Below are 9,708 nucleotides of genomic sequence, written 5' to 3'. Positions count from 1 at the left end.
CAGCAACAACAGCCAGTCAGGAGCTGTACCCCGGGGCACCACCCCAACATCTCTTCCACTTTTACTCTGGCTCAGGGTCACAAACGCAGTCGTGTGATGGCTTGCATCCAGGCAGCAGGTGCACGAGCCCCTGCCCTTCCAGGAACCCCTGGGGACAGCACGGTCCCTCTGATGGGCACCACGCAGTCCCCAGAGCATTTGTGGACAGAGGACGGGAAGCTGGACCCAAGGAGCCCCCCCCCCCCCACCCCCGGGCCAGCCTTTGGTGACGTGAGCCTAGAGAGAAAGCACTGGGCGCTGGGCAGAGGGGGGCCACGCAGCTTCTCATAGACTCTATACTAGACATTCGGGTCCTCGGAAGGGGGTGGACTCCGTGGCCTCGGAGGGAGTCCCTCACTGAGGACAAAAGATGAACAGGGAGACTGTGGCCAAACACGACTTTATTGGAGGAAGTGGCTGGGGGTGGGTGGGGACCTCTCCCACTCCCCCAGAGACGGCTGGACGAGCTCCCTGGAACTCAAGGGTGTGGGCAGGCAAAAGGGGGAGCGGGTAGGAGGGGGTGGGTAGCACGGGGCACTCGGGGGCAGATCCAGGGCTGGGCCAGGGACGCGGGCTGAGCACAGGAGCTAGGTCGCGGGCTGGCAGGGCGGCTTACGCGCGGGGCCCGGGAGCAGGAGCAGGCGGCCCAGCGCCGAATGGCAGACGGTACCGTAGGCTTGAGAAGAGCCCCCGAGCGCGGCCCTCGCGGCCCCCTGCGCCCCCTGCCAGGCCGAGGCGCCGAACATCCTCCGGCCCGGCCGGGGCTCGGGCCGCGCATCCGCAGGAAGCCCGCGAGGGACCCGCACACGGTCTGGGGGCCGCGCGAGGGGGCGGGGCCGGGGGGCGGGGGGAGCGGTCGGGGGGCCGGGCGGGCTCACCCGTCGCGCGCCGCTCGCCCTCACCCCACGGCCCGGATTCCAGTCGCTCCGGATCAGGGCCTGGACGGCCACCCGGGCGGCGGCCTGAGAGGCCAGGGAGGGCGCCGCCCCCTTCACGCTGGGCTTCACCTGGGAGGGGGCGCGTCACAGGGTCACCGCCCCACCGGGCGCCGCCCTCGGAAGTACAGTGAGAGGGGCCCTCCCCGGTCAACCTACCCACGAGTGGCCCGAGGGGGCCTGTGGCGTCACCCCAGGGGGCCTTTCCGCCCTCCCGAGACCCCCTGGGGGCGGGGGCTGGAGCAGGGGCACCGCGTCCGGCCGGGGAAGGTTCTCGGCTCCGCAGGGAACGTCTGTGGGGTCTGAAGACCAACCCCCGGGGTTAGTCCGGCGCTGCGGACCCTTGGTGGCTCCACCCAGAAGGGTCGGGGGCCGCGCTCCGGGGGGACGGGGCACACACCGTGTGCGGACTGCTGACCCAGGCTGCTCTGGGCGTCGGCACCGGGCTTCTGCGAGGGCGAGCCCGGGGACAGCTGAGGGACGGCTCTGGGTGAGCGCAGGCGCGCCTGGGCCCGGGGGGCGCTGGGCTCCGCCCCCGGGGGCGTGCCCCCTGGGCCCTTCCCTCTCGGGACGGGGCCGCCGCCCCTGCGCTCCAGGATCATCTGCGGGAGGCGAGGGGCGCTCAGAGGTGGACGGCGTGGGTGTAGAGGGTTCTGGGGGTCGCTGAGGCGGGGGGGGGGGGGCACCCGAGGGTGAGCGTGGGTGTGGGAAGATCGTGGTCGCGGACCGGAGCACCTGATAGACGCGGCTGCGGTACTCAGGCGCTGACAGCTGGACTCCTTCGAGCACCGGGAGCCGCACAGCCGCATCCAGGGTCTGCTCGCGAGCGGGGCAGTGGAACCTGCGGGGAGCCAGCCTCGGGCTGCGGTCAAGACGGAGGCCTCTCCGGCCGAGCCCAGGTCCGGGACCCAACACCCAAGACCAGACGGGCAAAGCAGGAGCTGGGCCAGGGGACCCCGCCCCTACCTCTGCACGTAGGGGTGCCGCAGCGCCTGCGCTGCGCTAAGCCGCTTGCCCGGGGCGAATACCAGGAGTCCCTTGAGGAGATCCAGGGCCTCCGGGGGCGTGTCTGGCGGCAGGAGGGCGTCCAGCGTCTGCCGTGGCCTGTAGGTGCCTGCATATTGTCCCCTGTCCACGGCGGGCCCCTCCCCATCCTCCGCCCAGCGCCACTTAACTGCCTCCGGGCATCTCCCCTCCCCACACGACACCCCCAGGCAGCGTGGCACTGATGGCCGACCCCTCCCTGCCTCGTCCTCTGGTCCCTCGCTCTCCATGCCCCGTGCAGTTCCCGCGGGCCTGCCCATGCCCCCAGGCCAAGCCGGGCGGTGCTGGAAATTCCAACTCGCTGGGTTTGGGCCTGCCATCCGAAGGCCAGGGCCCGGGTCTGGGCGGGCAGACTGGCCAGCAAATTTACATGAGGAGTGCGAGCCAGGCTCCTCAGCAGCCCCGCTCACCGGGACCCCAGGCAGGGCAGGACTGAGGCGCTGAAGCTTGAGCTGAGAGCCAGGAGGTCTGCAGGGAGGGTGGGCAGAGGTGGTGTGTGGTCAGGGGGGCCTGGCCCAGGGGGGCGGGCGGCTCAGGGAGGTCTGGGGCCAGTCGTTCTTCCCGCCCCATGGAGTGGCCTCGCTGCAGGGCTGCGGCAGTCTGCCAGGACTCAAACCTTCAGTATCTGGATTCGTGCCCCACCCGTGTGCTGGCCCTGGCACACTTACACCCCCACGCGTGCACTCCACATCCGGGCACTCCCACCTCCATGGAAGAACCCCGTCCCCGACTTCCCCACCTGGTCCTTCCCCTCTCTTGCTCTGCTCTCTCCCCCAGGAACAAGGACAGACCCTCACCCCCCCACCCCACCCCCCCAAGCTACCTCCCTTTGCTGCAGCCTACCTTCCTCCACATCTTCCCCCAACCCCCAACCTCCCCTGCCCGGCCCCCATCCCTCAGCCGCTCAGCTGGACCCTTTATGAGCACCGCTCGGCCCTCAAGGACCTGTGGCCAGGCCCTGCCCGCCTTGCAGGCCTGTCCAGTTGCTTTCCCAAAGCCCCCAGCAGCTCCTCCCTGGGCCTGCCATGTGTGGGGCCTGCCCTTTCCGGTTTTCCTGAAACTTTGGACCTTCCCCGCCCCTCTTCCCCAGACTCCTCCCTACTAGTCCTGGCCCATCATGTGCTGTGCCCCCAGAGCTGTGTGCTCTGACCCTTGGGATCCCCGGTGCCCAGCAGACCCCTGAACACATACTCACCCTCCTTGGAAGGAGGCGGGATGGTCTCCAGGATCAGCTCCAGCTGGTGGAGTGTAGATGTGCCTGGGAACAGGGGTCTCCCCCGAAGCATCTCCCCCAGGACGCAGCCCAGACTCCACATGTCCACCCCAGGGGTGTACCTGGGGCAGGAAGGGGTGGAGGCTTGGGGGGGGGGACCCCAGAGGTAGATGTGGAGGGAGGAGGAGAGACACTCAAAGGGGCAGGGCCTGGGGTGCTAGGAGGGGGCCGGTGAGGGCACAAAGTGAGGGCACAGGAAGGCCTTGGGGCCTTGGCTGGGTGAGAAGACATAGGGGGTACTGCAGGGGGAGGGGGCGACGCTGTTACCAGCTCGAGGACAGCAGCACCTCTGGAGCCCGGTACCAGCGTGTGGCCACGTAATCTGTCAGGGCCGGGCCCTCAGGCCCCTCAGGGAGGCCCCCGAGAGGGCGGGCGAGACCAAAGTCACAGAGTTTCACCAAGCAGCTGGCGTCCAGGAGAATGTTGGACGGCTGCAGGAGAGGAGGTGGGCTGAGGGCTAATGGTGGGTGCACACGCTGGGGGGCAGCCGTGACTGGACTGTGGGTGGCACCTTCTGGTCCCGGTGGATGACGCCTCCTGAGTGGATGAACTTGGTGGCCCGCAGGAGCTGGTACATGATGAAGCGCTTGTGGACGTCCTTCAGCAGCCTGCCCTTACAGATGACGGCGTTCAGGTCAGTGTCTGGGGGAACACGCAGGTCAGTCTGGGGGGCCTGGGGACACTGGACAAGTCTGCCCCACCTTTGACCCTTGTGGGGTGCTCAGCCCTCCCCCAGTCGCGGTCCCCAGGTGGCACCGGCCACCCTCAGAGCCCTGTTCCTAACCCTGTCCTGGGTACACACGCTTCCCAGTGGCTCTAGCAGGCTTCTTCAGGCCTGTTCTGTCTTTGTCAGCACAGCAATAACAGTTTCTGGGGTGATTTTTAATACTTTATTTCATGTTGCTTTGTTTTATAACATGGGTAGAAAAGGGAAAAACAGTTGCAAACAGTGGAAAAAGCAGGAGCCTCATGGAGGTGGGCTCGAGGGGTCACTGCCAGGCCCAGGCGCTGACCATGCACCAGCCACACCAAGAAACTGTTCTGGGTGACAACTGACCACTGTGGTGACCCGGCCGCAGAGGGACATGTAAAGAGATCCAGGCCACTGGAGGTCCTGGACCAGGACTGAGGTGAGGCTGGAGGGTGAGAAGGCGTCACTTACCCATAGACTCAAACACCAGGTAAATGTCCCTGTCGTTCTCCGCCCGGATCACGTCCAGGAGGCGGATGATGTTAGGATGGTCCCCAAGTTGCTGAGGAGAGAGCCAGGAGCTGTGTGCTTTGTTGGGGACGCAGATCTGGGTTTCCCCCCCACCTTGCTGGGAGAACCTGCACCTGGAGGGGCTGCCAGGTGGCCTGGGCTGCTCACCTGGAGCAGCATGATTTCCCGGAACGTTCTCTGGAGTGAGACAGAAATTTGAGCATAAGTATGGGGCGAGAAGGAAGCCCGCCTCCTTTTTTTTTTTTTGGAAAGACAGAAAAAGAGAGCACCTGTGTGAGCAGGAGAGGTGCAGAGGAAGACAATCGTAAGCAGTCTCCAAGGCTAGCAGAGCCCTGCGCTGGGCTCAGTCTCACAAATGGTGAGATCATGACCAGAGCGGGAATCACGAGTCAGACGCTTAACTAACTGAGCCCCCCAGCTCCCCGGAAGCTCATTTCTCGAAAGGATCCACAGGGATTGACAGACGTCACCCACACCTGCTGGACCACAGGTTCAGGTCATGTCTGAGCAATTATAGAGACCTGCTGTGAATCGGCTTCAGAAATACACTGGAGCTTCCAGGCACCAAGGCAGAAGGGGTCCCCCCCGCACCCCTGCCCTTGTCCTTCTCACGCCTCCTCTCCACTCACCTGGGCATCCGTCTTATCCCTAAAGGCATCGAAGATTTTCTTGATGGCCACGACTTCGCCAGTCCTCCTATCCACTGCCTTCCACACAATGCCGTAGGCCTGCGAGGACGGTGGTCAGCTTGCTGGGCACGGGGCCAGCCTCCTGTCCAGCCCTCCCCTGCCCAGCAGGCTGCCCGAGGCTCCGGGGAGGGAGTGAGGGTGTGGTGAGGGCCTATGGCTCCGGGCAAGGTCCCCACAGCTGCGGGCTGCTAAGGCTGCTGCAGCAGCCCCCCCCCCCGCCCCCCAGGTTTTCTAGAAGATGGTGATGAGAAGCAAGGCTCCAGGAAGAAATAAGGTTACAAAAGGGAGACTCAGGGTGGAAGCCAAAGCCTGTTCTGGGCACCTCTCCCCTCTTTCACACCCTGTATCCAGCCTATCAGCAAATCCTGTTCGCTCCACCTCCAAACTTCCATCAGAATCTGACCTCTTGCTGCCCCACCTGGGACTCTTGCCTCTCCCCCATCTCTTGTCTGGATCGCTACACTAACCTCTTAACTGGCCTCCCTAGCCCACACTACAGTCTGTCCTCTACACAGCAGGCAGCGTGAGCCTTGTAAAGCGGCACCAATGTCTGCTACCACTCCGTGTCATGCCCAGAAATCTCTGCAGTTCCCCAAAGCCACAGGTGATCCCAGCCCTCCCGTAGTTACTCTTAACCAGTTCACATCAACTCTGCTGTTTCCCCACAGCCAGCAGGTTCTTGCCTCAGGGCCTTTGCACCTGCTGTCTGTGCTGTTTGGACCGTGCTTTCTCTTCTCCCCAATACCACCCACCCAGTCACACACCTTCACAAACACTCTTGTACACAATCCCACATGCTGTCACACACAAACGCACAATCGCTCACATGTGGTTCACTCCATGCCCATTTACCCGCTCAGGCCCTTCCTGGGCCAGGCTTGGGACCCACCCATCGCCTTTAGTGATTGGAGTGGGTGGGCCCGGCCTCCTTAGTGTTCTATGGGCCCCAGGAGAGGCAGCTGGGAGCAGGGGACGTGGGCGGGGGAAAGGGTTTGTCCACGATCCCTCTGACCTGAGGCCGCTGTGAACCTAGAGCCAGGCGACAGGTTCACTTGCAGTGGGCGCTGTTAGAGCCCCCCTACAGGAAACTGAGGCCCGAGGGGCTCGGTGGCTTGCCCAAGCCACCCTCCAGTCCACGGAGGAAACAGGACGTGAGCCCAGGGATCCCTGGCCGCGTCGGAGGGAACAGACCTCCGACTGGACCTTCCCCCTCCCTGCAGGTGCCGGGCTCACCCCCTTCCCCAGCCGCCGCTTGAGCAGGTATCTCTGGGCAACTTGGTGGTCCACCTCCGCGGCGCACATGCCGACAGGTGGGCGCCCGGGGGCCTCCAGACGCCGGCAGCGCAGAAACTGTTGAACCGGTTGCCTTGGAAACTGGGGGAGGGGAGGGCGTGGTGATACCCCTCCCTTGCGCCTCCGCGGCGCTGGCGTGGGGCGGGATCTACGGCCCAAGCCCCGCCCGATCCGGATAGGCCCAGAGCCCCTCCCGGCCGCCCCGCCCCCGCCCGCCTTACTGCCTCCTGGCTCCGCCCCCGCCGCGCTCCCACCCCCGCTTCCGCACCCCGTTCCCTCCCAGGCCCCCGCTGCGGTCCCCACGCCTCTACCCGTACCCCGTAACCCCGCCTCCGCAGCACCCCCGACCCTCCTCCCACCCCGTAACCCCGCCCCCGCTGCGCTCCCCAAGCCCCCCTTCCCCCCCCCCCCCCCGGTCCCCGCCGCCCCGCGGCGGCCCCCTCCCCCTCCCTGGTCCCGCTGCCCCTTTGCGTCCCCCACCCCGGCTGGGCCCCGGGGCCTCTGAAGACGGACTGCGGAGCCAGGCATGCTCTCTCCCTCCCGACCGCCTCCTTGCAGTTCCTTGAGCGTAAGTTCACCGTGACCCCGGCGTTCTTCCCTGGGTGCTTGCCCAAGAGAAATGAAAACGTGGGTCCACACGGAGAATCACGCACGAATGTTCGTAGCAGCCCCGGACTGGAAACGACCCGAATTTGAGACAGGAGTGGGTAAACAACAGGCCGCTGCGCCTACGGTGGCGCGGGGCTCAGCAAACAAGGGAGAAGCGCCTGCGAACACACACGCTGGACCTCGGAGGCGGTCGGCCCACTAGGCCAGACTTCTCGCGAGCCCCGCTGTGTGCTTCCGTTTTTCCAGAGCTGCAGAAAATGCTTCGCACAGCGTGGAGAGGCGGGGGGAGCCGAGGGGCGCGGTTGCGAGCCCCCCCGAGCTTCCCAAGGCCTCAGAAGCGCTGGGTTGTGCGGACGCGCTCAGGGTGCACACTTAGGTCTGAAGTGTCTCAGTCGTGTACCTGCAGTGTGTGCCGCTTCAGTCGTAACACGTAACACGGTATGAAGCTGGAGGACGCGGAGAGCAAACAGGGGAAAGAAACCCGGAAGGACCAAGAGAGGCCGCTCTTCCGTTCCGACCGAGTCACCAGCACTGGACGCGCCCTCCCCCGGGAAACAGCTGGAAAACTGGACAAAACATGTGAAACAACTGTCTGTAGGTTGGGCACCCAGCGGCGTAGGACCGCGATCTTGGCAAAACAGGAACAAACAAGGTCCTGCGCTTCCAGGGCCGGCCTGTGTCTGGGGAGGAGTGGGAGAAGGTCCCCCCAGGCTGAGACGGGGAAGCCGAAGGACTCCATACAAATCTGCTTTTTGCTCCTTTTCCTGCTTCCCTTCTTTTTTTTTTTTCTCTTAACGTTTATTTATTTTTGAGAGACATAGAGAGAGAGAGCACGAATAGGGAGGGAGCAGAGAGAGGGGAGACACAGAATCCTAAGCTGTCAGCACAGAGCTTAAGGTGGGACTGGAACCTCCAGAACCTTGAGATCATGACGCCCGTTGAAGTCAGGCCTCTAACCGATGGAGCCACCCAGGCGCCCCGCTACTTCTGTTCTTGGTAGGGCCCGCACCCCACTCTACACATGCCTCAGAATGCAAACAGTGTACATCCTCCTTGTAAGGGACAAGGAGTTCATGATTTCTCTAGAACAGAGAATGTCTAAGGAAGGACTGGGTGAGAATGACCTGATGAAGTCATTACATGTGTATTCCAGACATCAATGTCAGACCACCAAGCCAGACCTCCAAGCCAAGACCTCCAAGCCAGACCTCCAACTCAGACCTCCAAGTGAGACCACCAAGCCAGACCTACATGCCAAGACTCCATGCCAAGACCACCAAGCCAGACCTCCAAGCCAGACCTCCATGCCAAGACCACCAAGCCAGAACTTCATGCCAAGACCACCAAACCAGACCACCAAGCCAGACCTCCATGTCAAGACTCCATGCCAAGACACCAAGCCAGACCTCCAAGCCAGACCTCCATGCCAAGACCTCCAAGCCAGACCTCCATGCCAAGACCACCAAACCAGACCACCAAGCCAGACCTCCATGCCAAGACTCCATGCCAAGACACCAAGCCAGACCTCCAAGCCAGACCTCCATGCCAAGACCTCCAAGCCAGACCTCCATGCCAAGACCACCAAACCAGACCACCAAGCCAGACCTCCATGCCAAGACTCCATGCCAAGACCACCAAGTCAGACCTCCAAGCCAGACCTCCATGCCAAGACCACCAAGCCAGACCTTCATGCCAAGACCACCAAACCAGACCACCAAGCCAGACCTCCAAGTCAGACCTTCATGCCAAGACCACCAAACCAGACCACCAAGCCAGACCTCCATGCCAAAACTCCATGCCAAGACCACCAAATCAGACCACCAAGCCAGACCTCCATGCCAAGACCTCCATGCCAAGACCTCTAAGCCAATACCTCCAAGCCAGACCACCAAGCCAGACCTCCATGCCAAGACCTCCATGCCAAGACCTGCAAGCCAGACCACCAAGCCAGACCTCCATGCCAAGACCTCCAAGCCAGACCTCCATGCCAAGACCTGCAAGCCAGACCACCAAGCCAGACCTCCATGCCAAGACCTCCATGCCAAGACCTCCAAGCCAGACCACCAAGCCAGACCTCCATGCCAAGACCTCCATGCCAAGACCTCCAAGCCAGACCACCAAGCCAGATCTCCATGCCAAGACCTCCATGCCAAGACTCCATGCCAAGACCACCAAATCAGACCACCAAGCCAGATCTCCATGCCAAGACCTCCATCCCAAGACCTCCATGCCAAGACCTCCAAGCCAAGACCTCTAAGCCAAGACTTCCATGCCAAGACCTCCAAACCAGACCACCAAGCCAGACCTCCATGCCAAGACCTCCATGCCAAGACCACCAAACCAGACCACCAAGCCAGATCTCCATGCCAAGACCTCCATGCCAAGACCTCCATGCCAAGACCTCCAAGCCATACCTCCAAGCCAGACCTCCATGCCAAGACCTCCATGCCAAGACCACCAAACCAGACCACCATGCCAGATCTCCATGCCAAGATCTCCATCCCAAGACCTCCATGCCAAGACCTCCAAGCCAAGACCTCCAAGCCATACCTCCAAGCCAGACCACCAAGCCAGACCTCCAAGCCAAGACCTCCAAGCCAGACC

The 9,708-nt window shown here is 63.2% G+C and overlaps 1 protein-coding gene across 2 annotated transcripts; it reads right to left on the bottom strand.

Annotated features, from left to right (window-relative positions):
• Positions 1–420: 420 nt before the first annotated feature.
• On the bottom strand, positions 421–6,675 carry MAPK15 (mitogen-activated protein kinase 15). Of its 2 annotated transcripts, XM_043601986.1 has the most exons (13): positions 6,436–6,675; positions 5,143–5,241; positions 4,661–4,690; positions 4,454–4,544; positions 3,803–3,933; positions 3,559–3,722; positions 3,214–3,353; positions 2,429–2,486; positions 1,941–2,078; positions 1,710–1,815; positions 1,375–1,576; positions 1,134–1,276; positions 421–1,046 (listed from the first exon to the last, which is right to left on the bottom strand). In XM_043601986.1, exons 1-13 carry the CDS (start codon positions 6,502–6,504, stop codon positions 627–629), a joined length of 1,791 nt encoding a protein of 596 aa, XP_043457921.1. In that variant the 5' UTR covers positions 6,505–6,675; the 3' UTR covers positions 421–626. The 2 variants fall into 2 exon arrangements, with proteins under 2 accessions (XP_043457921.1, XP_043457922.1); XM_043601987.1 differs by lacking the exons at positions 4,661–4,690; positions 5,143–5,241; positions 6,436–6,675 and having other exon boundaries at positions 3,803–3,899; positions 4,454–4,540.
• Between the last annotated feature and the right edge of the window lie 3,033 nt (positions 6,676–9,708).

The sequence above is a fragment of the Prionailurus bengalensis genome, chromosome F2 (genome assembly GCF_016509475.1).
Source record: "Prionailurus bengalensis isolate Pbe53 chromosome F2, Fcat_Pben_1.1_paternal_pri, whole genome shotgun sequence".
In the NCBI taxonomy this organism is placed as follows: Eukaryota; Metazoa; Chordata; class Mammalia; order Carnivora; family Felidae; genus Prionailurus; species Prionailurus bengalensis.
This window is presented reverse-complemented; position numbering and strand designations above follow the sequence as displayed.